The sequence below is a fragment of the Pongo abelii genome, chromosome 21 (genome assembly GCF_028885655.2).
Source record: "Pongo abelii isolate AG06213 chromosome 21, NHGRI_mPonAbe1-v2.0_pri, whole genome shotgun sequence".
Taxonomy (NCBI): Eukaryota; Metazoa; Chordata; class Mammalia; order Primates; family Hominidae; genus Pongo; species Pongo abelii.
In genome coordinates, this window is record NC_072006.2 from 31,711,801 (window position 1) to 31,738,665 (window position 26,865).

Genomic DNA, 26,865 nt, shown 5'->3' on the forward strand with positions numbered 1-26,865 from the left:
CAAAGCTGCAGTGAGCCAAAGTGAGCCAAGATTGCACCAGGACACCCCAGCCTGGGCGACAGAGCAAGACACTGTCTCAAAAAAAAAAAAAAAAAAAAAAAAGTCTTGTTGCTTGTATCTGGGATTGCTTGGAGCAATTAACATCTGCTTCACATGTCAACTGCCTGCACAAACTAGGCCCTCAATAAAATGGGCTGCAGTAATGTAACAGTAATTAGCTGTGGTGGGGGCTTTCCTTTCCTGTCCCAAAGTGGGGGTGAAGGTATAGGATAGTGGCCAGGTGCAGTGGCTCACCTCTGTAATCCCAGAACTTTGGGAGGCCCAGGTAGGCAGATTACTTGGGGTCAGGAGTTCAAGACCAACCTGGACAACATGGTGAAACCCCGTCTCTACCAAAAATACAAAAATTAGCCGGATGTGGTGGTGCATGCCTGTAATCTCAGCTACTCGGGAGGCTGAGGCAAGAGGATCGCTTGAACTCGGGAGGTGGAGGTTGCTGTGAGCCGAGATTGTGCCACTGCACTCCAGCCTGGATGACAGAGCGAGACTCCATCTCAAAAGCAAAAACAAAACAGAACAAAACCAAACCAACGACAAGAAACCAAAAACCAAAAAACGTACAGGACAGTGAGGGGAGAAAGAGAAAACCTGAGGAGTGTCCTGGACATTGGGGCCCTATGTCCTCCACAACAAGGGACTGCCTCTTGGGGGCTCTTAAGAGTACTCAGTGGTACAGGGAGGCTCCTGAATGGCTTGGAGAATAACTGCCTTGGTCTGGGCATCGTGCAGTGCATCCCCACCCCAGGCTGGGCGCGCCTCCCTCTCAGGTGTCAGGGAGGAGCTGTGTGCAGGAAGCCCCCTTCCACGTCCCCCAGCCTCCCTAAGGGGCTCAGAGAGAGTGGGGTGTGGATTTGGCTGGTGAATGGGAGTCCCCCACTCCATTTCTCACTTTGCCTGCTTGCTCGAGTCCCTAAGTCCCTGGCCTTGCCGCGGGCCTTCCCCTATGGAGGTCTTTCCCGTTTTGGCATTGCGCAAGGCCTGCAGCTGCCTCCCTGACGAGCCTCCGGGTTGGACAGTAGAGCTGAGGCTTTGGGAAAGAGGAAGCAGCCCCTGATACGGGATCCTTCTCTCTTGAGCCGGCAGAGCCCTGGGGAGCCAGCTGCACCAGGAGCTCTTGGCCGTCCTTCCTGTTCTCTCCGCAGGTCCAGCACCCCTGCAGCCACTTCCTCCTGTGGAGCAGGTACCCCTGTCCCTGGTCCCTGGGCCCGGAGGGTGAGTGGAGCATTAGGAGCGGGGCTGGGCTGAAACTGGCTGAGTGGGGTAGGAGCAGGGGTTGGGGGGGAGGTGCATCTGGGTGCGAGTGGTGGACCCCAAACCAACCCAAGTCCAAGACACTAATCAAAGCTGGACTCAACTGAAACCCTTCCACCACCTCAAATCCTTCCAACCTGCATCCCAATCCCAGTCCTGACCATCACCCTGCTCTGACCCTACCTCAGCCCCAGCCCCAGCCCCTATTCCAACCTTGCCTCACCCTCACCTCACTTGCACCCCAACCCTAACCATTTACTCATCTCATCCAATCCCAACCATCCATCATCCCAATCCTAACCACAACTCCGATTCTATCATCCTCATCTCAACCCAGCCTCCACTGTATCTTAACCATCACCTGCACCCAACTCAACCTTCACCCTTACCCCCACCCATCACTCAACCTCAATATCCACCCCAATCCCAGCCTTAATTTGCTTCCAGAATTCCAACCTGACCATCACCCTGACCTCAGCCCCAGCCCAGCCCAACGATAATCTCTCCTTACTCTAACCCCAGCACCATTCCACTTCATCCATCACCACTTCGTCCGTCTACAGGAGGGCTTCTGGTGCTGTCTAGCACAGTTCGGAGAGTGGGCACTCCAGCCAGAAGCATTTAGAGCCAGATTAAGGAATGAAGTGTGAAATTTCTACTGCCCATGTCAAAGCCAATAAGCATTAGTTATGGATTCTGTGGCTCTGAGAATTAAACATCTGGCCTGTGATTGGGGATTTCCACTATTTTGACCATAATCTGCTCCAGGAATTGCCCATCTGTACTCTGACTCCCTATCTGTGGGCCAGTAACCTCCAGCTGGCCATGTCATCCTGTGTTCTTCCTTCTCTAGCCCAATGGGGAAGTTGGGGAGAAGCCTTCGTGTCAGGAAACAGAAACTGAATCCTACACCCGGGCCTAGCTGTCCACAAGGAAACTGCCTCTGCCCTTTCTTCCCCAGCTAAACTTGGCCTCTGGAATCAGAGGTCAGGGACTTGGGGCCCTAGCCCACCCTCCAAGACCTTCTGAGGCACTTGGTCTCAAAAAGGCAGCAAACGTGAGTGCCTACTGTGTACCAGGCCAGCCCAAGCCACCCTGATGCAACACATACCAATACTAGGAGTGAGGATTTAAAATCCTGTCTTCAGAGCACCCAAGACTTAGAGACCCAAGGATGAACCTCAGGAACTTCCTCTCTAGGGGACAATGATTTCCAAAAGAGTCACCCAAGGGATGGTTCAGGGCTGCAGAGCTGCTTGCTCCCTGTTGCTAGCACACCGCTCCCTTTCCCGAGACTCGCAATTCCCCCTCGACCACCAGGGGGCGCTGGGTGCTCACTAGGCCACAGCTGCAACCCAAGTTGCGGGGGGCGGGGGGTGGGGCACTGTCCTCTCAACTCCAGTCTTTCAAACAGGGACAGAGATCTCCTTTCTGGGCTGTCCCTGCTCTTTCTGTTTCCAGAACAGTTATCTGGGCTGAAGCTGGCCTTTGTGGTGGAACAGGCTGAGCCAATAGGCTGGACTCTGGTGGGGCTGACCCCTTTGAGGTTAGGGCTGGGCTAAGCATAGGTGGCCTCTACATTATGTGATTGGAGTGGTCCTGGAAAGGGTCCTCCGCCACGCCCTGTTCCAGGGTCGCTGTGTCCAGAACCCCACCATTCTTCCATCAGGTTCACGATTGCCCTTTTCAGGACCCCAAATGGGAGGAACAGGGGAGCTGGGACAAGATAGCTGCCCTGGCCATAGCAGAGCTGACCCTGACATCCCCTGTGGCCAGGGACACATCTGACCCCCAGTGTGCCCAGCAGGCTGCTTTTCTTCACGGTGAGGTGTCCAGGTCCCAGGGCCCCAGCTATACCATTCTCCAGTGGCCAAGAACCTGGTGTGGAGGCTGGGGGTGCATCTTCCCAGAAGAGGAGGAGGCCTAGGGCTTCCCAGAGAACTGGAGATGAGCCCTTGGGCCTCCACAAATGGCCAGATCAGTCCACTCCAGCAGCCCGCGAGAGGGCTGTGTTCCCTGGGGAGCGGTGTCCTTCCTGTCCCAATCCCGCCCTGTACTGTGTTCCCTGCCGGGGCACCTTCTGCCTTCTGCAGCGGGCTAAGTCCCACCTGTTCAGCCTGACCGGCCCTGGGCCTCGGCTCACCCCCTTCCCAGGTGTGCCCCCTGGTAGTCATCGGAATCTGCTGAGCCCAGCCCCTGAGGCGGATGGGCTGGGGGCTGGGAGGTCATGAGTTTCCTGTCCCCACTTCCAGCCTCCCCGTTCACTTGGCCAAGTCAGCATTTAGGACCAGGGAAGATTGCAAAGTTGGCAACATGGGTGTGTATGTGGTGAAATATACATAATATAAAATTTACTGTTTTAACTGTTTTTAAGTGTACACCCCATGACATTAAGTACATTTGCAATATTGTGTAACCATCACCACTATTTCCAGAACTTTTTCATTATCTGAGAGACTCAGCAATCATTAAACATTAACTGCCCCTCCCTGCAGCCTCTGGTTACCTCTGTCCTACTCTACTTTCAGTCTCTGAATATACGTAGTCTAGATATTTCATGCAATTGGAACCCTACAATATTTGCCCTTTTGTGTCTGGCTGATTTCACTGAGCATAATGTTTTCAAAGGTTCACATATGTTAGAATTCATTCCTCCTTATGGCCGATTGATATTGCATTGTATGTACATACCACAGTTTGTTTATCCACATCCATTCACTGATGGACACTTGACCTGTTTCCACCTTTTAGTGGAATAGTGCTGCCGTGAACATTGGTGTACTCTGTTAGAGTCCCTGTTTTCCGTACTTTTGGGTATATACCTAGGAGTGGAATTGCTGGATCATATGGTAATTCTATGTTGACTTTTTGAGGAATGACCAAATTGTTTTCCACAGTGACTGAACCATTTTATATTCCCACCAGCAATACACAAGAATTTCAACTTCACATCCTCACCAATATTTATTGTTTTCTGTGTTGCTTTGTTTGTTTGTGAACAGCCATTCTAACGGATGCGAAGTGGTATCTCATTGTGGTTTTCATTTGCATTTCCTAATGCCTAGTGATGTTGAGCATCTTTTCATGTCCTTATTAGCCAGTTATATATCTTCTTTGAAGAAATGTTTATTCAAGTGTTTTGCCCATTTTTGGAGTTGGCTTTCATGGTTTTTTTTTTTTTGTTCATTGTAGAAATTCTTTATATATTCTGGATATTAGTCCTTTATCAGATAAACGATTTACAAATATTTTCTCCCATTCTGTGGGTTGTCCTTTTATTCACTCTCTGGATAGTGTTCTTTGATGCATATCCTTTTTTTTTTTTTTTTTTTTGAGACATAGTCTCACTCTGTCACCAGGCTGGAGTACAGTGGTGTGATCCTGGCTCACTGCGACCTCCGCCTCCTGGGTTCGGGTGATTCTCCTGCCTCAGCCTCCCGAGTAGCTAGGACTAGAGCTGCACACCACCACACCCAGCTAATTTTGTATTTTTAGTAGAGCCGGGGTTTCACCATGTTGGCCAGGATGGTCTCAGTCTCTTGACCTCGTGATCTGCCTGCCTCAGCCTCCCAAAGTGCTGGGATTACAGGCGTGAGCCACCGCGCCCAGCTGTTTGTTCTTTTGAGACAGGGTCTTGCTCTGTCACCCAGGCTGGAGTGCAGTGGTGCAATCATGGCTCACTGCAGCCTCGACCCCTCCCCTGGGCTCAAGCGATCTTCCCACTTCAGCCTCCAGAGTAGCTGGGACCACAGGCCTGTTTTTTAGTTTTTCGTAGAGACAGAGTCTTGCAGTATTGCCCAGGCTGGTCTTGAACTCCTGGGCTAAAGTGATCCTCCTGCCTCAGCCTACCAAAGTGTTGGGTTCACAGGCATGAGCCACCGTGTCTGGCCAAGTCTTAAATTTTGATGAAGTCCAACTTCCCTATTTTTTTTTCTGTGCTTTTAATTTCATACTTAAGAAAGCATTGCCTAATCCAAGGTCATGAAGATTTTCACCTATGTTTTCTTCTAAGAGTTTTATAGTTTCACTTGTATGTGTTTCTGGCATCTCTTCCTTTTGGACTCAGGTCTATGGTACCCCTTAGACACTCCCTGACCATGGGCACTCCGTGGTTGAGGGCCTGCCTTTTTGGATATGGTATACTCAGCACACATCGAGCTCATATTTGTGGGGTATGTGTTCCACAGGGCTCTCATGCTATCTTTCAAACCTAGACTTGCCCTGCCACCTCCCCACTCCAACTCTGAACCTCAACTCTGAACCCCTAAAGACCTCACCCCTCTCTTAGTCACTAAGGGGTTTGCTGAATCCCTGGTGGGCTCCGCACTGCTATGGGGCACATATCTTCAGTTCTAGGTCCTGAGAAATGGGCTCTCACAAGCTGTAAAAAACAAGGCAAGAAAAATAGAGACAGCTCTGGGGTAGCTACAGGAACCTCAAAGGAGAAGTTCTAGCTGGAAGCCAAATTCATGCTGCTCCTTGAAGGTTGAATAAGGTTTCAGTAGGCAAAGATTATTTGTGGTGGAGATAGAGCTGGGCAGCTAGGGAGCCCGTGAGCAGACAGAACTGCCCCCAGAGTGGGTCTGCGGAGAGCAGGGAATGGGGACAGAGCTGGGGGCAGGAAATGAGGACTTTTCACATCTCACGGGCAATGGGGAGCCACAGAAGGTTTTTGAGCAGGGGAGTGACTGTTAAAGGCAGCACTTTGGCAAGTTCAGTAAAGCCCCATTATGGTCTATAGCTAGTAAGGCAGGTGGTAGGAGACAAGCCTCAGGAAGAAACCATCATTCTAGCTGGGTGTCTTGGAGTGAGTCACTGGGCATCTCTGGGCTCCAGTTCCTGTTGGTTTGGGTGTTGGGGAGGGGGCAGGGAAGTGAGGAAGAGGGAGAAACAGCTGTTCATCTGCCTTAGGGTGGTATCCTTGAGGGGCTGGGAAAGGAGAACTTGGGATAGGGCCAAGGGACACACAGGCTTTTCCGAGGCAGGCCACCAAGTGAGGGCATTCCTGGGCACAGCCTGAGCTGGGAACGTGGCCTCCTGGCTCTCTGCTGGTGGCTGACTCAGAGGTCTTTAAGAGCCCTGCCCTCTTATTGGGTTGGCCAGCAGAGGAGGTGGGGACACAGGCTCGGACTTCTAGCAGGTGCTGGGGCTAAAGTGCCCAGAGGTGTCCCTGGAGGCCCCTGTGTGCCCAGCCAGTGCAGTGCGCACCACCCTCTTAGGCAACAGGAGCCGCACAAGAACCTGCTATGGGCTTCTTGCCCAAGCTTCTCCTCCTGGCCTCATTCTTCCCAGCAGGTAAGCTTTGCAGGCCTAGTGCCTGTCTTCCAGGGTCCAGCCCTCATAAGTCCAGCCCTTGGCAGATTAGACTATGCCTGGGTCACATGTTTGGTTGCTGAGGTCAAGGGAGGGCCCAACCGGGCAGTGGCCGGGAGCTGGGCAGGAAGCTGCGATCTGTCTTGCAGCCACCCTACCAAACCTCTGAGAAGCCTCGGTCAGTGGACTGACCCCTGGGGCACTGAGAAGGGCTGCTCTAAGTGTACATTTCTCGGGGCAGGGCAGAGTTTGGGAGCCCAGCTGGGGCACCTTCCCTGGGGCAGGTCGCAGGGCTCTGTGACACCCTGAGGCCTGTATCACGCTCCTCTCTGTACCCCTGCCATTCTTCCCCCAGGCCAGGCCTCATGGGGCGTCTCCAGCCCCCAGGACGTGCAGGGTGTGAAGGGGTCTTGCCTGCTTATCCCCTGCATCTTCAGCTTCCCTGCCAACGTGGAGGTGCCCGACGGCATCACGACCATCTGGTACTACGACTACTCGGGCCGGCGGCAGGTGGCGAGCCACTCGGCGGACCCCAAGCTGGTGGAGGCCCGCTTCCGCGGCCGTGCCGAGTTCATGGGGAACCCTGAGCACAAGGTGTGCAACCTGCTGCTGAAGGACCTACAGCCCGAGGACTCTGGCTCCTATAACTTCCGCTTCGAGATCAGTGAGGTCAACCGCTGGTCAGATGTGAAAGGCACCTTGGTCACAGTAACAGGTGATTAGTGGGGTGGCCTGGCTGCCCCCCGGGAGGGATTCCCAAGCTGCTTCTGGACCCCTTGGCTCTCAGCCCCAGCCCTTGTCCTGACTCTAACCCCAGCCAGTCTCAGCCTCTGTTCCAGCCCCGGCGTAGGCCCAGGCCTGGTTCTCCCTTGTATTCACCTAAGTGGGGTTGGAGTAGAAAGCGCCTTTCCTTCCCCTAAAAGCCCCCTCCCCAGGGCTCTCTCCTCAGCTGGGGTTTCCAGGGCAAGGGATCTCAGGGGTGGCGAAAGCAGGTCCTGAGCACTGCTGTCTCTGTCCTCAGAGGAGCCCAGGGTGCCCACCATTGCCTCCCCGGTGGAGCTTCTCGAGGGCACAGAGGTGGACTTCAACTGCTCCACTCCCTACGCATGCCTGCAGGAGCAGGTCAGACTGCAGTGGCAAGGCCAGGACCCTGCTCGCTCTGTCACCTTCAATAGCCAGAAGTTTGAGCCCACCGGCATCAGCCACCTGGAGACCCTCCACATGGCCATGTCCTGGCAGGACCACGGCCGGATCCTGCGCTGCCAGCTCTCCGTGGCCAATCACAGGGCTCAGAGTGAGATTCACCTCCAAGTGAAGTGTGAGTTGACTGGGGACACACCCTTGTGGCTGAGCACATCTGTGGCTCCCTGACAGAAACCAGCCCCTCTCCAGCCCACAGAAACGGAACCCTTGCTCCTGACGCAAAACCAGCCTGTACCTGGGCCTCCAGGGTAGGGCAAGTGGAGAGACACTGCTGAGCCCCGAGGGCTTCGTTAAATGGTTCCCTTCCACCTCCTACTGCTTCGAAGGGGCCTGTCCTTGGGGCCAGGCTGGGCAGAGAAAGGGAGACACAAAGGGTTGGGGAACAGGAGCTCCCACGCAGCTTCAGGGTTGGCAGCAAGTGCCCCGGGATTTACCCCGCACTGGAGGATGCTGGGGAGGTGGGGTTTATCCCTTTCCTGCCTTAAGCCATGGTGACCAGGGTGTCACGCAGGCACGGCTATGAGTCAGTGGGGAGAAAGCCCGGGTTTCCATTGGTTATGCATCTTCCATCTCAAATGGGGCAGCCTATTCTAGAACAATCGCTGCTCACAGGCATCCGGCTGCTGGCTCCACCCATCCACTAGATGTGAAAACTTCGGGCAAGTTCCTTGCCTCCCAGAGCCTCTGTTTTCTCATGTCTATGGTGAAGATAACAATAGATGGTTCCTGTCTCATAGATTTATGATAAAAATTAAAGGAGATGGGCCAGGCGCGGTGGCTTATGCCTGTAATCCCATCACTTTGGGAGGCTGAGGCAGGTGGATCACTTGAGGCCAGGGATTCAAGACCAGCTTGGCCAACATGGTGAAACCCTGTCTCTACTAAAAATACAAAAATTAGCCGGGTGTGGTGGCGCATGCCTGTAATCCCAGTTACTAAGGAGGCTGAGGCAGGAGAATTGCTTGAACCCAGGAGGTGGAGTTGCATTGAGTTGTGATTGTGCCACTGCACTCCAGCCTGGGTGACAGAGTGAGACTATGTCTCAAACAAACAACAACAACAACAAACAAATAAAGGAGATGACCCAGGTAAGGTATTCAGAAGAGTTCCTGGCACATATTAAACACTTGAGGCCAGATACAGTGGCTCACACCTGTAACCCCAGTGCTTTGGGAGGCCAAGGCCGGAGAATTGCTTGAGGCAAGGAGTTCGAGACCAGCCTGGGCAACATAGTGAGACCCTGTCTCTACAAAAAATTAAAAAACAAAAATTAGCTGGATGTGGTGGCTTGTACCTGTAGTCCCAGTTCCTCAGGAGGCTGAGGCAGGAGGATCACTTGAGCCCAGGAGTTTCAGGCTGCAGTGAGCTATGATTGTGCCTCTGCACTCCAGCTTGGGTGACTGAGCCAGACCCTGTTTCTAAAAAAATAAGAATAAAACACTTGAATAAAACACAGAGAGAGGCTTTGGAACAAGATTTAAGGAAATGCAGTTTCTTTGTATTGTTGGCCTCTTGCTTACAAACTGGGTAACTATTTTCAGAGCTAGTTTGATGCTGCCTTTGGCCCCTTCCCACTAGGTGGTTGGTCCCTTACCAATAGCTTCCACAGGCCACTAAAGCTAGCAGTGGGGTACCCATGACCCTGTGTGTGGAGCTCGCCCCAAATAGAGCAGGGGCAATGGACAGCATCAGGAAGCAGAAAACTACAGCTGGTGGGGTAGGCTGGACGCTGCCCAAGCGTCACATGATCAGCTCTCAATGGGCACAGGAATGCGTCAGGCACAGGGGGCGGGAAAGGGATGGACATGGGCGGACAGAGCGTGCCCTGGGTGAGGATTGAAGGGGACTGCCGTTTTATCTGGGCATACTTCCTTAGGACAGAGCTTTTAAAGGGGGGCAAGAAGAAGCGTGCCATCCTCTGCCCTCCCCAAGCACCTTACCCAATACCCCCCACTGTGACTTGCAGATGCCCCCAAGGGTGTGAAGATCCTCCTCAGCCCCTCGGGGAGGAACATCCTTCCAGGTGAGCCGGTCACACTCACCTGCCAGGTGAACAGCAGCTACCCTGCAGTCAGTTCCATTAAGTGGCTCAAGGATGGGGTACGCCTCCAAACCAAGACTGGTGTGCTGCACCTGCCCCAGGCAGCCTGGAGCGATGCTGGCGTCTACACCTGCCAAGCTGAGAATGGCGTGGGCTCTTTGGTCTCACCCCCAATCAGCCTCCACATCTTCAGTGAGTTCTTGGGAAGGTTGCGTATTGGCCAGAGAATAGGGAGGAGCTCAGGCCTCAGGGACGGAGGGGAGACAGGGCAGGGCAGGGCCAGCAACTGGCATAACCCAGTGCTTCCTGGATGCAGGTGTGGAGTCCCAGCCCTGCCTTACCATGAGACAGGTGACAATACCCCCCCGAAGGGTGGGGTGTCAGGGGGATCCTGGTGAGCAGGACGAAGAGATGCAGAGCACTCCAGGAGCCTCCACTGTAGCAGCAGGCGGGTGGTGTAGGATGTGCAGAGATTGAGGCTGATTGGCTGAGACCCGGGGACTGTGTGGGGCTGGGGCTGGAAGTCGGCTGGGACCCCCCAGCACTCCCTATGCTGCCCTTGCAGTGGCTGAGGTCCAGGTGAGCCCAGCAGGTCCCATCCTGGAGAACCAGACAGTGACGCTAGTCTGCAACACACCCAACGGGGTGCCCAGCGATCTCCGTTACAGCTGGTACAAGAACCATGTCCTCCTGGAGGACGCCCACTCCCATACCCTCCGGCTGCACTCGGCCGCTAGGGCTGATACTGGCTTCTACTTCTGTGAGGTGCAGAACGCCCATGGCAGCGAGCGCTCGGGCCCTGTCAGCGTGGTAGTCAACCGTAAGTGGCCAGGGTGGGGTGGCAATGGACACAGTCAGAGCAGGGCCAGACGGTGGAGCCCCAAGGAAGGGTTGAGGTCCTGGGCATGGGAACTTCAAGGCCACTTACCTGGAGGTGGCCTTGAGCTCACGTCCCAGCTCTGCACACCTGGGCAAGGCTTTGACCTCCCTAGTTCCCTCCTATTTTATATTTGGAAGTTTAAACTTATGAAAAGTTGCAGAGAAAGACAAAGAATGATTATATACCTTTAACCTAGATTTCCCATTTATTAACATTTTGGCACATTTGCTTTATCTTTCTCACTGTCTACACAGACACACACACGCACATACATACATATAAATGTATGGATATAGACTTGCATATATACATGTGCACTTGTGTGTATGCACATCCACTCTATGTGGACACGTGCACTTATACATATATGGACATTCTATATACATATGAATGTTATCTATCTATGTATCTATCTACATATTTATATTCCTGAAGTTGCAGACATGATGCCTCTTTACCGCTAAATTCCTAAGATCATTCTCTTACATAACCACAATGCAATGATCATGATCAGGAAATTTAGCATTGATAGAAGACTTTTTTTTTTTTGAGATGGAGTCTCGCTCTGTTGCCCAGGCTGGAGTGCAGTGGTGCGATCTTGGCTCACTGCAATGTCAGGGGCTCAAGCGATTCTCCTCCTGCCTCAGCCTCCCGAGTATCTGGGACTACAGGCACCCACCATCCTGCCTGGCTAATTTTTGTGTTTTTGTGGAGACAGGGTTTCACCATGTTGGGCAGGATGGTCTTGAACTCCTGACCTCAGGTGATCCACCCACCTCGGCCTCCCAAAGTACTGGGATTACAGGTATAAGCCACTACACCCGGCTGATAGAAGACTGTTATCTAAGCTATAATCTATATTCACATTTTACCAATGGACCTAATACTGTCTTTTGTAGCCATTTTTTTCTGGTCCAGAATACAATCACAGTTCACTCATTGCATTGGGTCGTTGCGTCTCTTCATTCTCCGTTAGTCTGGGACTGTTCCTCAGTCTTTCCTTGTCATTCTTGACATTGAAACTTGCAGAGTTCAGGCCTGCTGTTCTGAGGAGGTCCCTCACTCCACATTTGCCTGACTTGAATGGCCTGAGACCATGCCCTCTGGGTGGGAAGGCCGCGGACGTGCTGCTCTGCCCTGTCAGGAGGCACTCTGTGTCAGCTTGTCCCATTGCTGATGATACTCACTTTGGTCACCTGGCTGAGGTGCTGTCCCTCGCCAGGTCTCTCTATTAGTTTTCTCATCTTTGAAGTGGGGCTCCTATCCCCACTTGCAGGGTGGCCTTGAACACTGACTGGGACAACAGAGTGATGTGCCCAGCCCAGCCAAGGACAAAAGTGTATTCAGCAGGCACTCAGGCACTTTGGGATCGCCCCCTTCTCGCAGGGCAGTGTGGGACAAAGGGGTGCAGAGGTCACGGGTTGTATCAGGGTATCCAGGGAATGCCCTTGTCTGAGGGTGACAGGCCCACCTCTCGTCTCCACACAGATCCGCCTCTCACCCCAGTCCTGACAGCCTTCCTGGAGACCCAGGTGGGACTTGTGGGCATCCTTCACTGCTCTGTGGTCAGTGAGCCCCTGGCCACACTGGTGCTGTCACATGGGGGTCATATCCTGGCCTCCACCTCCGGGGACAGTGATCACAGCCCACGCTTCAGTGGTACCTCTGGTCCCAACTCCCTGCGCCTGGAGATCCGAGACCTGGAGGAAGCTGACAGTGGGGAGTACAAGTGCTCAGCCACCAACTCCCTTGGAAATGCAACCTCCACCCTGGACTTCCATGCCAATGGTAAGATGGGCACTGGCAGCCAGGGAGAGTGGAGGGAGCCTGAGGAGGAGCCTGCTCCAGTCTGTTCCTTCTAGAAGTCTAGTGGACTCAACTGCAGGACTGAGCTAACTGGCTACATCACATAAAAGACAGGGGCTGTGCAGTGACCCAACCTCAGAGCTTCCTGAAAGTCAAGGCAAAAAGGAAAACACAACAGGTCACATCATTCCTTTTGCATATACCCTGACCCTAAACTTGGAGAGTCCCTCAGAAGCATTCATTATTTTTAAATTATGAAACTTTGGGAGCAGGCTGTATGCTAGCAGTCAGATGTGGGAAGCCAAGTGGAAAAGTAGGGTCTTCTGGCTGGGCGTGGTGGCTCACTCCTGTAATCCCAGCACTTTGGGAGGCCGAGGTGGGTGGATCACGAGGTCAAGAGATCGAGACCATCCTGGCCAACATGGTGAAATCCCGTCTCTACTAAAAATACAAAAATTAGCTGGGCATGGTGGTGAGTGCCTGTAGTCCCAGCTACCTGGGAGGCTAAGGCAGGAGAATCACTTGAACCCGGGAGGCAGAAGTTGCAGTGAGCCAAGATAGTGCCACTGCACTCCAGCCTGGGTGACAAGAGTGAGACTCTGTCTCAGAAAAAAAAAGAAAAAGAAAAAAGAAAAGTAGGGTCTTCCAACTTTCGGTATGTGCACTGTCCTTCCCTCCTCCTGAGGGCATGGTAGCTAATTGATCAAGCCAGGTTTTTGTTTTTGTTTTTTGACATAGGGTGTTGCTCTGTTGCCCAGGCTGGAGTGCAATGGTATGTTCATGGCTCACTGCAGCCTCAAACTCCTGGGCTCAAGCCATCCTCCCATCTCAGCCTCCCAAATAGCTGAGACTACGGTCCGTGTCACCACACCCAGCTAATTAAAAAAAAAATTGTGGCCAGGCATGGTGACTCATGCCTGTAATTCCAGCACTTTGGGAGGCCAAGGCAGGCGGATCACCCGAGGTCAGGAGCTCAAGATCAGCCTGGCCAACGTGGTGAAACCCCATCTCTACTAAAAATACAAAAATTAGCCGGGTGTGGTGGTGCACACCTGTGGTCCCAGCTACTAGGGAGGCTGAGGCAGGATAATTGCTTGAACCTGGGAGGCAGAGGTTGTAGTGAGGTGAGATTGCGCCACTGCACTCCAGCCTGGCTGACAGAGCAAGACTCCGTCTCAAAAAAAAAAAAAAAGCTGGCCACAGTGGCTCACACCTGTAATCCCAGCACTTTGGGAGGCTGAGGCGGGTGGATCACCAGAGGTCGGGAGTTCGAGATCTGCCTGGCTAACATGGTGAAACCCTATCTCTACTACATGTGTAACATTAGCTGGGTGTGATGGCACACCTGTAATCCTAGCTACTTGGGAGGCTGAGGCAGGAGAATCGCTTGAACCTGGGAGGCAGAGGTTGCAGTGAGCCAGGATCACACCACTGCACTCCAGCCTGGGAGACAGAGTGAGACTCAGTCTCAAAAAAAAAAAAAAAAAAAAATTGTTTGAGATGGAGACTCACTATGTTGCCTAGGCTGGTCTGGAACTCCTGGCCTCAAACGATCCTTCTGCCTCAGTCTCCCAAAGTGCTAAGATTACAGGCATGAGCTACCATGCCCAGCCAAGCCAGGTGTTGGACATAAGCCTGGGATCTGGCTCTGAATCTTCAACCACGCTGCAGCCAGCTACTACCAATAGATCTGATTTGGCATTAAAGGGCAAACCCTCCTGATGCACCACAAAGCCCAGAGCTACCTACAGTAGTGTGGAGAAAGGAGAACCCTGGAAGGCTTTCTGTATAGGGCAGCATATGGGGTTGAGAGGCAGGACCCTTCCCAGCCTCTTCCTCTCCCCGCAGCCGCCCGTCTCCTCATCAGCCCGGCAGCCGAGGTGGTGGAAGGACAGGCAGTGACACTGAGCTGCAGAAGCGGCCTAAGCCCCACGCCTGATGCCCGCTTCTCCTGGTACCTGAATGGAGCCCTGCTTCACGAGGGTCCCAGCAGCAGCCTCCTGCTCCCCGCAGCCTCCAGCACTGATGCCGGCTCATACAACTGCCGGGCCCGGGACGGCCACAGTGCCAGTGGCCCCTCTTCGCCAGCCGTTCTCACTGTGCTCTGTGAGCAGCCACCACCTGTTGCAGCCTCCTGCTGGGACCCACCAGCCACCCCACCTCCTCCAGGCCCCCCAGCCCTGTCCTGCCCTGCCCCACGGTCTATATCAGGAGGGCTGGGTCACAGACCTGGCCACAATGGGCCTTTCCATCTGGGGCTGAAGTTTAGGAAACGAGGCTGGGGCCTTCTCTACCTCCCCATGTCTTTACCCTCCAATCCCAGCCCTGTGGGCTCCTCTGTCCCAGCATCAAGCTCAGCATGGGCACCACATCCATGCTTTGTCCTCATGGGTGAGCCCTGGGACACCACACTCCTCTATTCGTGCACACGCCCCACAGGCTGCTCTGGGCTCCCATAGACACCAAGGCAAAGCCCCTCAACACAGGGACAGAGAGCCCCTCTGCATCCGCCAAGCGGGGAGGCTCCGTGTAAGACCAAGGGCCTGATTCCAGAGGCTTCCCCTGACACGTGTGTGCCGGAGCCACGTCTCGGAACTGTCAGAGGGCAGCCGCCTCTGCAAAGTTTTCTGGTGTCTGAGTGAGATCACATGGGGGCCTTGGCTGATTGCTGTCTTTTGGCCAACTGTCTCCAGAAGCCTTCAGGAAGAGGCCATTCTATGCATTCGCTAGTATCACAGGAGCTGGCTTGGAGATCAGAGATAAGCTGCAGGGCAGATCTTGAGGGGAGGCTCCGTGGTAAGGCATTGGGTGCAGGGTGGGAGCAGAGAGCATGACCCCCAGGGATTGCTAGGTGGACACCCTGCTCAGCAGCAGATGGGACTTATGCAAGGTGGCAGCCAGCCCATACAGCACCTTTGTCTGAGCTAGAAAATGGTGCTCCTTCTTCTGGGAAGACTCAGTAAGCATCAGGGCACAGCCTCGCTTGAGGAGCATGAGCCTAGCTTGAGTTCCACCCACCCTGGTCTGGCTGCCCTTGTGCAGTGCACAGTCTGCACAGCTGCTTGGGGCAGCCTTGGGGATCTGCCTTTGTCCAGTATATTCTGGGAGCCTAGCCAGGCTTGTGGGGCCCTGGAGCAACCATGGGATGAGTGCCCATGTTCTTCCTCCCTGCAGACCCCCCTCGACAACCAACATTCACCACCAGGCTGGACCTTGATGCTGCTGGGGCCGGGGCTGGACGGCGAGGCCTCCTTTTGTGCCGTGTGGACAGCGACCCCCCCGCCAGGCTGCAGCTGCTCCACAAGGACCGTGTTGTGGCCACTTCCCTGCCGTCAGGGGGTGGCTGCAGCACCTGTGGGGGCTGTTCCCCACGCATGAAGGTCACCAAAGCCCCCAACTTGCTGCGTGTGGAGATTCACAACCCTTTGCTGGAGGAGGAGGGTTTGTACCTCTGTGAGGCCAGCAATGCCCTGGGCAACGCCTCCACCTCAGCCACCTTCAATGGTCAGGGTGAGTCTGGCAGGGAATGGGTGGCCTGGGAGCAGGGGCTGGAGCTCTGGACCGTTCTGCTCCGAGGAGGATCTAATCAGGCAAAACCACTCTGTGCAGCAGTGGGGGCCCCTCGCTGCTGTCCTCCACATTCAGGAAGAGCGGAGCTGCTCCTGCCCATGATCTCTGTTCAGGCTGGGGACAGGCGACACAGCTGGTCTCTGAGGAAGGACTCCCCAGCTGGGACAGTTGGGCTGCCTTGTCCTCCTTCCCTGTACTGCAACCCTCTCTGCTCAGGGCCCCCACAGTTCCCAGGGCCCATTTCTCATAGGCTGCCCTGTGAGCTGGCTTGCTTTTCTCCCCAACCCTGTGGGCACCCCAGGGGGCCTCCTTCCTGTTCCTTCCAGGCTGGGTGGCTGGACCTCTGGCTCCTGGGGGCCAGGGGTGGTCAGTGAGCCTGTGCTGCCTGCTCTCCAGCCACTGTCCTGGTCATTGCACCATCACACACGCTTCAGGAGGGCACAGAAGCCAACTTGACTTGCAACGTGAGCCGGGAAGCTGCTGGCAGCCCTGCTAACTTCTCCTGGTTCCGAAATGGGGTAATGTGGGCTCAGGGTCCCCTGGAGACTGTGACACTGCTGCCCGTGGCCAGAACTGATGCTGCCCTTTACGCCTGCCGCATCCTGACCGAGGCTGACGCCCAGCTCTCCACTCCTGTGCTCCTGAGTGTACTCTGTGGGTGACTGGCATGGGCAGCCTGGGGACTTGGAGGGTGGAGGGGTGGTCTGGGGAGAAGCAGGGGCTAGGCTGGGGTTTGGGGAGGAAAGGGCATGGCTTAGGCTGTGTGTGTGGCAGGAGGTGGGGGACACAGTGTGGCAGTTGTAATGTGGTGAGCTAGGCTGGGTGGCCTCAGCTCTCTCTGTTCCCGCAGATCCCCCGGACCCTCCAAAGCTGTCAGCCTTCCTAGACATGGGCCAGGGCCACATGGCTCTGTTTGTCTGCACCGTGGATAGCCGCCCCCTGGCCTTGCTGGCCCTGTTCCATGGGGAGCACCTCCTGGCCACCAGCCTGGGTCCCCAGGTCCCATCCCACGGTCGGTTCCAGGCTAAGGCTGAGGCCAACTCCCTGAAGTTAGAGGTCCGAGAACTGGGCCTTGGGGACTCTGGCAGCTACCGCTGTGAGGCCACAAATGTTCTTGGATCATCCAACACCTCACTCTTCTTCCAGGTCCGAGGTGAGTGTCAGTCTTCTGAAGATATGGTAGACTCTGATGCCCTGGGGGCTACTCTGGTCAGACTTTGGGCTGGGTGCTGTGAATTTTGTGCAGAAATGTGTCTTTTTCAGTCCTGGTAAGGGCAGTTTCCAGCCAGCCAGCAGAAGGCCTCCTTTTGCCTCCAGCTAGATATTTTCACCTGTAATAACTGCAGCAGCCACTAGGAGGCAATGGCAATTCACAAGGTGGCTTGCTTGGTGGGAGCACTTTCTGAAATAACTTGTTTTGTGATCATATAATTTTGTTACATAGTAAACAGTCTCATATATATGTATATTTATATTATGCATATATGTTTATGTATGACTATATATACATACAAATATACATTATGTATATTCTTATGCATAATATATTCATATTCTTTATTTATATACACATACGTGTGTGTGTGTGTGTGTGTGTGTGTGTGTGTGTGTGTGTGTATAGTCTCTATAAAAATCCTCCCTCAGGCTGGGCACCATGGCTCATGCCTGTAATCCCAGCACTTTGGGAGGCTGAGGCGGGCGGATCACTTGAGGTCAGGAGTTCAAGACCAGCCTGGCCAACACTCTACTAAAAATACAAAAATTAGCTAGGTGTGGTGGTGGGCATTTGTAATCCCAGTTACTTGGGAGGCTAAGGCAGGAGAATAGTTTGAACCTGGGAGATGGAGGTTGCAGTGAGCCGAAATTGTACTTCACTCTAGCCTGGATGACAGAGTGAGACTCTGTCTTAAAAAAAAAAAAAAATTCTCCCTAAACAAATAAACCAGGAAAAAGGGAAGATAATACCCATAATGCGAAGGTCAAAGGAACATGTGTGCTTCTTCCACCACGGTGACCGACAGCACCAATTTTGGGACATTTACTTTGAGCCTCGGTTCTGTGTATCTTTTCTTACTTAGCATACCTATTTTGCAGGAAGAAAGTAAAGGTTTGAATTTTAGGAGCTTTTCCCCAGTTGCATGACCCGTCTAGCTGTGGTCTCAGGCGTGGTCTGTGTTCTTGCTTAGCATTCCAGCTGTCCCTCCATCTCACTCCCTGCAACCTGGGGTTCTCCTGCTTCAGACCCAGGGGCCACTGAGGAGCTGCCCTTTGCCTGGTCCCCAGGTCCTGTGCTCTTGTGGCCTGGAGTCTGGATGCAGGGCCGGCCTGGCGAGGGCACTCAAGATCACATAGCTGCTAACATTCCCTTCCAAGCCTTCGGTCACCCATGCTGAGTCCAGCTCCTAGTTAGGACAATGGCCCTGGGATGATCTAAATCCCTCCCTTTTCAGTACTTTATGGGTTGAACCAACATTTGTCAGGAGCTAACACATGTAGACACAGTGCCTGGAACTGGGGTCACAGGTCACACAAGTCCAGTGCCCATAAGGCTTACGCTTTGGTAGGCGAGATATGACTGACACAGTAAAACCATCCTACCAGGTGGTGGGAGGTAAATGCCAGGATGGAGCCTGTGCAGGAAAGTGGGGAGCAGGAGGGGCCAAGGCATGGGTCTGAGTGGGCCCTGGCGGTGGTCTGGAAGGGGGCTGCAGCTCCAACACATGGGGTTGGGTTGTGTAGTCCTAGGTGGACACGCACATGGTCCCAGACTGTGAGAGGTGTGGTGGAGAGCCCTCACCTGCTCTTGGTTTTCCCCTGCAGGAGCCTGGGTCCAGGTGTCACCATCACCTGAGCTCCAAGAGGGCCAGGCTGTGGTCCTGAGCTGCCAGGTACCCACAGGAGTCCCGGAGGGGACCTCATATCGTTGGTATCGGGATGGCCAGCCCCTCCAGGAGTCGACCTCGGCCACACTCCGCTTTGCAGCCATAACTTTGACACAAGCTGGGGCCTATCATTGCCAAGCCCAGGCCCCAGGCTCAGCCACCACGAGCCTAGCTGCACCCGTCAGCCTCCACGTGTCCTGTAAGGACTTTTGTCACATCCAGGTGTGGGGGAAGGAATGCAGTCCCTCAGTCCTGGGCTCTATCACATGACAGAGCCCTGGATGAGGGACCCTCTGGCTGGGTCCTTACCACTCCCCACCCTGTGTAGACGCCCCACGCCACGTCACACTCACTACCCTGATGGACACAGGCCCTGGGCGACTGGGCCTCCTCCTGTGCCGTGTGGACAGTGACCCTCCGGCCCAGCTGCGGCTGCTCCACGGGGACCGCCTTGTGGCCTCCACCCTACAAGGTGTGGGGGGACCCGAAGGCAGCTCTCCCAGGCTGCAGGTGGCTGTGGCCCCCAACACGCTGCGTCTGGAGATCCACGGGGCAATGCTGGAGGATGAGGGTGTCTATACCTGTGAGGCCTCCAACACCCTGGGCCAGGCCTCGGCCTCAGCTGACTTCGACGCTCAAGGTCTGTGTGTGTGTGTGTGTGTGCGCATGCATGTGTGTGGTTCCTTTAAAAGAGGAGAGGAGGTGGGACAGGGTTCTAGAAGCCTGGGGGCATGGGAATAGTCCCCATTCCCACCCTTCCTAAGGGTGGTGGACTCCAGACTTGAGTTTCTTGGGAGAACCTGTTTTAAACACCAACTTTTACAAGTATGCCCAGTGGATAAAACTAAACAGGGAATTTCAGGAGAAAGTGCAGCAGGGGAGGGGAGGTCTGTGGTCTTCCCATTTGCCCCCAGCCAGGGTCAGGGAGGGGCTCAGGGCCTTCCAGGACTCTGTGGAACTCTACTTGGGACCACTCAGGAGCCAGTGGGCTATTCCCAAGCTTGACCTCTAAGCCCCATTTATAGGTGAGCCACCCAAGGCTCCCAAAGGCCAGGGGGCTCCCCAGCAGTAGGGGCAGCTCACCCACATGGAGACAGGTGGCCTGCTGTACACAGCCTCAAGACCCTCACTGGTGTCCTGTGCCCTCCCTCTCCCCAGCTGTGAATGTGCAGGTGTGGCCCGGGGCCACCGTGCGGGAGGGGCAGCAGGTGAACCTGACCTGCCTTGTGTGGACCACTCACCCGGCCCAGCTCACCTACACATGGTACCAGGATGGGCAGCAGCGCCTGGATGCCCACTCCATCCCCCTGCCCAACGTCACAGTCAGGGATGCCACCTCCTACCGCTGCGGTGTGGGCCCCCCTGGTCAGGCACCCCGCCTCTCCAGACCTATCACCTTGGACGTCCTCTGTGAGTCTGGCTGGATGCAGGGTGGGCCTGACAGGAATGACAGAAGCCCACAGGGATCAGGGCATGGCCGGAACCCCACAGGTGTCCAGTGGGGAACTTGGTACCCAGTAGCTAGTGGAGCACTGGGCAAGGAGCATTAAGAGTAGGGGGCACTGGGGTGAGTCCTGTCTGGGCAGAGGAGCAGTGCCTCAGATTGGGTGGTTGGGAGCCATTGGGGTGGGGAGCCATGGCCCTCCTGAGTTTGAATGTACCTGCAAACTGGCCTCCTGCAGGCTGCCGCCTGTGACTCCGTGTATGCCTCCCATGCCCTGCAGACGCGCCCCGCAACCTGCGCCTGACCTACCTCCTGGAGAGCCGTGGTGGGAAGCTGGCCCTGGTACTGTGCACTGTGGACAGCCGCCCACCTGCCCAGCTGGCCCTCAGCCACGCCGGTCACCTCTTGGCTTCCTCGACAGCAGCCTCTGTCCCCAACACCCTGCGCCTGGAGCTGCGGGAGCCACAGCCCAGTGACGAGGGTTTCTACAGCTGCTCTGCCCGCAGCCCTCTGGGCCAGGCCAACACGTCCCTGGAGCTGCGGCTGGAGGGTAAGGCAGGGCCCAGGCCAAGCCCGCTGAGATGGAAACCCACTGTGGTGTCTGGCTGGGCCCAGCTGATCCTGGCCTCCTTGGTACAGGTGTGCAGGTGATCCTGGCTCCAGAGGCTACCGTGCCTGAAGGTGCCCCCATCACAGTGACCTGTGAGGACCCTGCTGCCCGCCCACCCACCTTCTATACCTGGTACCACAATGGTCGTTGGCTGCAGGAAGGTCCAGCTGCCTCGCTCTCATTCCCAATGGCCACACGGGCTCATGCAGGCGCCTACTCTTGCCAGGCCCAGGATGCCCAGGGCACCCGCGGCTCCCGTCCTGCTGCCCTGCAAGTCCTCTGTGAGCAGAGGGTCCTTGGCCAGGGCTGCCCAGGAGGAGGGTGGTGGAGGGTGCTTCTGGGCTCTGGTGGGAGTGGGCACAGGACTGCAGTGGGCCCAGGAATGGGCAGTTGGGGAAAGAGGACATAGGTGCTGGAGAAAGAGACAGTCCTATAAGCCCTGCCTGGAGCACTCTGCCCTCAGGACTCCTGGGAAGGTGTCACTTTTAGGAAGTGGCCATTGGTCCAGAGGCTTCAGCCTGGCCAACCCCAGGCAGCTGGGCAATGGGCAGTACAGGGTGCCTAAGCAAGTCCCCATCTGTGCCCTGCCTGCCCACAGATGCCCCTCAGGATGCTGTCCTGTCCTCCTTCCGGGACTCCAGGGCCAGATCTATGGCTGTGATACAGTGCACTGTGGACAGTGAGCCACCTGCTGAGCTGGCCCTATCTCATGATGGCAAGGTGCTGGCCACCAGCAGCAGGGTCCACAGCTTGACATCACGGACAGGCCATGTCCAGGTGGCCCGAAATGCCCTACGGCTGCAGGTGCAAGATGTGCCTGCAGGTGATGACACCTATGTTTGCACAGCCCAAAACTTGCTGGGCTCAATCAGCACCATCCGGCGGCTGCAAGTAGAAGGTGAGTGGGAGAGAGGGGAGGAGGAGGGGCTCTGATGCTGTCAGGTCCAAGTCCATGAGAGGGGCTGGAGCTTCCACTACAGCGGGCTGTCTGCTCTGAGAAAGCCCTGCCTTGAGAAGCCTAATCTGGTGGAGGAGGCACAGCTCCCACTGGAGGGGGCACAGTTCCACCTTGGAAAGCCCAATACCAAGTCAGACTGAGACCTTCCCACAATGCGCAGAGGCCCCTCAGAGGTCCCACCCAGAGGCTCCAGCCCCCAAGGCCTACAGATCCCCAATCATCTCTCTATACTCCTCCCGCAGGTGCACGCGTGGTGGCAGAGCCTGGCCTGGATGTGCCTGAGGGCGCTGCCCTGAACCTTAGCTGCCGCCTCCTGGGTGGCCCTGGGCCCTTGGGCAACTCCACCTTTGCATGGTTCTGGAATGACCGGCGGCTGCACACGGAGCCTGTGCCCACTCTCGCCTTCACCCACGTGGCTCGTGCTCAAGCTGGGATGTACCACTGCCTGGCTGAGCTCCCCGCTGGGGCTGCTGCCTCTGCTCCAGTCATGCTCCGTGTGCTCTGTGAGTGTGAGCCCCCTCCCTCAACTTAGTCTCCCCGCATCTCACACACCCATCTCAGTTCTTCCTCCTCTTCTGTCTGCCAAGAGTGAAGGCTTCACGGATATTGAGTCCTGGGTTGGAATCCTGGCTCTCCCGCTGTCTGGTTGTGTGACCTTATAAAATGGAGAATACATCATTCACCTCATCTTGCAAGTAGTATAAGAAATAAATGGCTGAGTACGGGGGCTCATGCCTGTAATCCCAGCACTTTGAGAGGCTGAGGTGGGCGGATCACTTGAGGCCAGGAGTTCGAGACTAGCCTGGTCAATATGGCGAAACTCCGTCTCTACTAAAAATGCAAAAATTAGCACGGCATGATGGCATACACCTGTAATCCCAGCTATTCAGGAGGCTGAGGCAGGAGACTCGCTTGAACCTGGGAGGTGGAGGTTGCAGTGAGCCAAGATCACCACAATGCGCCCCAGCCTGGGTGACAGACTGAGACTCTGTCTCAAAAAAAAAAAAAAGAAAAGAAAAGAAAAAACCAAAAGAAATAAAGCATGCTGAGTGTCTGGCACACAATAAGCCCTCATCAGTCTTGGTCTCCCACTCCAGCCTTCACTAAGGCCTACACTGTATCAGTCAGCTATTGCTATTGACCACACCAAAACTTACTGCTTCAAACAAAAGCCATGTTATTTGCTCAATTCTGTGGGCTGGGGTCAGCTGGGGAGTTCTTCTGTTGTTCACACCTCATGTGGCTGCAGTTGTCCAGTGGTCTCAGATGACTGCACGCTCGTGGCTGCCGGTCGGGCCACATGTGCCCAGCAGGCTGGCCTGGGCTTCCCACATTGTTGTGTTCCAACAAGCAGAGCAGAAGCTACAAGGCCTCTTGCGGTCTGGCTCTGAAGTTGCACAAGGTCACTTCTTTCTCCAGTTGGTCAAACTGAGTCACAGATTCAAGGAGTGGGGAAATAGGTTCTGCCTCTTAATGGGAGGAGCAGCAAAGTCACTGTGCACGGGTACAGGGAGGGAGGAATTTGTGGTCATTTTCTGCAATCACCACACTCCCTTCCTCCCCACAGACCCTCCCAAGACGCCCACCATGATGGTCTTCGTGGAGCCTGAGGGTGGCCTCCGGGGCATCCTAGATTGCCGAGTGGACAGCGAGCCGCTCGCCAGCCTGACTCTCCACCTTGGCAGTCGACTGGTGGCCTCCAGTCAGCCCCAGGGTGCTCCTGCAGAGCCACACATCCATGTCCTGGCTTCCCCCAATGCCCTGAGGGTGGACATCGAGGCGCTGAGGCCCAGTGACCAAGGAGAATACGTGTGTTCTGCCTCAAATGCCCTGGGCTCTGCCTCTACCTCCACCTACTTTGGGGTCAGAGGTAAGGGGAGGGGGCTCCATCTCCTAGGCCACTCTGCACAAAAGCCCAGCTCTTAGGCCCAAAGGCATCCTTCCCTGTATCCCTCCTGCTGTGGCACGATTTGCCTGTCTACGCTAAACTGATTGCTAGGAGCTCCCTTGTGTGGAGAGCTTCAGAGATAAAGCAAAAGTTAGAAGGTGTCATCTTGGGTGGGTCCCCTTGGAAGGAAGCACTGGGGGCCTGCAGCTGTGGCTGCCCTGAGCCCCGCTCTGTGTTCCAGCCCTGCATCGCCTGCATCAGTTCCAGCAGCTGCTCTGGGTCCTGGGACTGCTGGTGGGCATCCTGCTCCTGCTATTGGGCCTGGGGGCCTGCTACACTTGGAGGTGGGTCTGGAGCTGGGAGTGGGCCAGAAGATTGGGGTAAGGCAGCTCACCTCATCTTCTCCCCAGATTCCCCCAGGTCCTTTAGGACCTCCTATTAAGTTCACAGGCTGTCTACTTCCCAGACTGCCCCTCCAAATTGGGAATCCCTTCTAGAATTGCCCCTAAATCCTCCTTGCTGTAGTTTTCTTCTTTCCTCCTCTCTGTCCTGGCTGTGCTAAAGCAAGGGCTAGGGAGGAAGACAGAGGAAGCACCCACTCTCCTTGAGGTTCCCACGCTCTGGTGGTCTGGAGCCAGCCTGTGGGGAGTGGGAGAGGAATGGGGGCAGGAGGTGGGGAGGGGAGAGGCTCTCTGAGTCCACTCTGGGCCTTGCAGAAGGAGGCGTGTTTGTAAGCAGAGCATGGGCGAGAATTCGGTGGAGATGGCTTTTCAGAAAGAGACCACGCAGGTATCCATTCAACACACGCGGGCAGATAAAATACCCAGCTAACCCACAGTACCGACTGGCATCTGGAGACTGCTGTCATTTAGAGGATGGTGCCTGGGACCAAGGGGAGGTTGGGGAGAGCATGCAGGGAACCAGGAGCCCCTCAGGAGACTGGGGAGCCCTGTTCTGCTTGGGGCAGAGAGAATCCCTGTGTCAGCTGGTGGCTGGCTTAGAGGACTAGGGGAGACTTTCTGGACTTAGCAGCATCCCCTCCATTTCCAAGACACATATGTTCTGACTCCCCCACCTTTGTTCTGCGGCCTCTTCCCCACTCCCAAGCCTGCCCATCACCTGGGCAGAAGTGAAAGTCAGTTTCTCCTCCCCTGTGATGTGTCCCTTCTGCAGCTGATTCACCTGGTAGGCCAGGGCTCCAAATCACACTTCCAGCCATGCACACTCCCACCAATCCTCTTGGGATCCTACCTGAGGGCCTGCCCTGGCTCCCAGAGGCCTCCTGTGACCAGGGTTTTTTCTGTGGGAAGCTCATTGATCCTGATGCAGCCACATGTGAGACCTCAACCTGTGCCCCGCCCCTGGGCTGACCAGTGGTGTTGCCTGCCCTCCGGAGGAGAAAGTGGCCAGCATCTGTGATGACTCCAGCCTGTGAATGTGAATGAGGCACTGTTGGGTCCTGCCTGCCTCTATGAAAACAGCTCTGTGACATCTGACTTTTTATGACCTGGCCCCAAGCCTCTTGGCCCCCCAAAAATGGGTGGTGAGAGGTCTACCCAGAAGGGTGTTGACCCTGGAGGACACTGAAGAGCACTGAGCTGATCTTTCTCTCTCTTCTCTGGATCTCCTCCCTTCTCTCCATTTCTCCCTCAAAGGAAGCCCTGCCCTTTCACATCCTTCTCCTCGAAAGTCGCCCTGGACTTTGGTTGGATTACAGCATCCTGCATCCTCAGAGGCTCACCAAGGCACTCTGTATTCAGCAGAGTATCAGTCAGCCTGCTCTAACAAGAGACCAAATACAGTGACTTCAACATGATAGAATTTTATTTTTCTCTCCCATGCTAGTCTGGCTGTTATGATGGTTTATGACGTTGGGGCTCAGGATCCTTCTGTCTTCCTTTTCTCTATCCCTAAAATGTTGCCTTTGATTGTGAGGCTCACCATGGCCCTGCTTTATCCACATGCCCTCCAGCCAGAAGAAGGAAGAGTGGAGGTAGAAGCACACCCATGCCCATGGTGGACGAAACCCAGAAGCTGCACATGACTTTTCCACTCACTTCCCATTGGCTGGAGTATTGTCACATGGCTACTGCAAGCTACAAGGGAGACTGGGAAATGTAGTTTTTATTTTGAGTCCAGAGGACATTTGGAATTGGACTTCCAAAGGACTCCCAACTGTGAGCTCATCCCTGGGACTTTTGACATTGTTGGGAATGCCACCAGCAGGCCATGTTTTGTCTCAGTGCCCATCTGCTGAGGGCCAGGGTGTGCCCCTGGCCATTCTGGTCATGGGCTTCCTGGAAGAGGTGATCACTCTCACACTAAGACTGAGGAAATAAAAAAGGTTTGGTGTTTTCCTAGGGAGAGAGCATGCCAGGCAGTGGAGTTGCCTAAGCAGACATCCTTGTGCCAGATTTGGCCCCTGAAAGAAGAGATGCCCTCATTCCCACCACCACCACCCCTACCCCCAGGGACTGGGTACTACCTTACTGGCACTTACAAGAGAGGAGGGCAGACACAGATGTCGTCAGCATCCTTGTTCCTGCTCCAGATGCATCCCTGTTCATGACTGAGTGAGCTCCTGTCCTTTTCCTGGAGGCCCTGTGTCGGGCTGTTAAAGAGAATGAGTTACCAAGAAGGAATGACGTGCCCCTGCGAATCAGGGACCAAGAGGAGAGAGCTCTTGAGTGGGCTAGTGACTCCCCCTGCAGCCTGGTGGAGATGGTGGAGGAGCTAAGAGCCCTCTGCTCTAGGATTTGGGTTGAAAAACAGAGAGAGAAGTGGAGTTGGCACAGGAGCTAACAGGCTGGGAGGCAGTTGGGGGCCAGGTGAACTTTGTGTAGCAGAGGCCGCACCCTCCCTCATTCCAGGCCCATTCATTTTTCATGCTCCATTGCCAGACTCTTGCTGGGAGCCCGTCCAGAATGTCTTCCCAATAAAACTCCATCCTATGACGCAA

The 26,865-nt window shown here is 55.0% G+C and overlaps 1 protein-coding gene and 1 long non-coding RNA gene across 3 annotated transcripts; one reads left to right on the forward strand and one right to left on the reverse strand.

Moving 5' to 3' along the window:
• The first annotated feature begins 1,112 nt into the window (after positions 1-1,112).
• On the forward strand, positions 1,113-26,865 carry SIGLEC1 (sialic acid binding Ig like lectin 1). 2 transcript variants are annotated; one of them, XM_024238910.2, is made up of 22 exons: positions 1,113-1,240; positions 6,449-6,606; positions 6,980-7,339; positions 7,646-7,942; positions 9,794-10,060; positions 10,434-10,688; positions 12,237-12,536; positions 14,403-14,660; positions 15,729-16,064; positions 16,521-16,778; positions 16,975-17,277; positions 18,945-19,205; positions 19,335-19,646; positions 20,165-20,416; positions 20,731-21,000; positions 21,090-21,341; positions 21,659-21,958; positions 22,261-22,521; positions 23,586-23,888; positions 24,148-24,250; positions 24,623-24,695; positions 25,217-26,865. In XM_024238910.2, exons 2-22 carry the CDS (start codon positions 6,558-6,560, stop codon positions 25,274-25,276), a joined length of 5,130 nt encoding a protein of 1,709 aa, XP_024094678.2. In that variant the 5' UTR covers positions 1,113-1,240; positions 6,449-6,557; the 3' UTR covers positions 25,277-26,865. The 2 variants fall into 2 exon arrangements, with proteins under 2 accessions (XP_024094678.2, XP_024094679.2); XM_024238911.2 differs by lacking the exons at positions 1,113-1,240; positions 24,623-24,695 and having other exon boundaries at positions 6,452-6,606.
• LOC129052191 (uncharacterized) lies at positions 23,179-25,326 on the reverse strand. Its single transcript, XR_008517083.1, has 2 exons — positions 25,158-25,326; positions 23,179-23,512 (listed from the first exon to the last, which is right to left on the reverse strand). It is a non-coding gene; the product is annotated as an uncharacterized LOC129052191 (long non-coding RNA).

Coding starts and splice junctions, on each gene's coding strand:
- SIGLEC1 (XM_024238910.2), top strand. CDS start 6,558: ATGGGCTTCTTGCCCAAGCTTCTCCTCCTGGCCTCATTCTTCCCAGCA. Junction 7,943..9,793: donor GATTCACCTCCAAGTGAAGT/GTGAGTTGACTG, acceptor TGTGACTTGCAG/ATGCCCCCAAGGGTGTGAAG. Junction 10,689..12,236: donor TGTCAGCGTGGTAGTCAACC/GTAAGTGGCCAG, acceptor GTCTCCACACAG/ATCCGCCTCTCACCCCAGTC.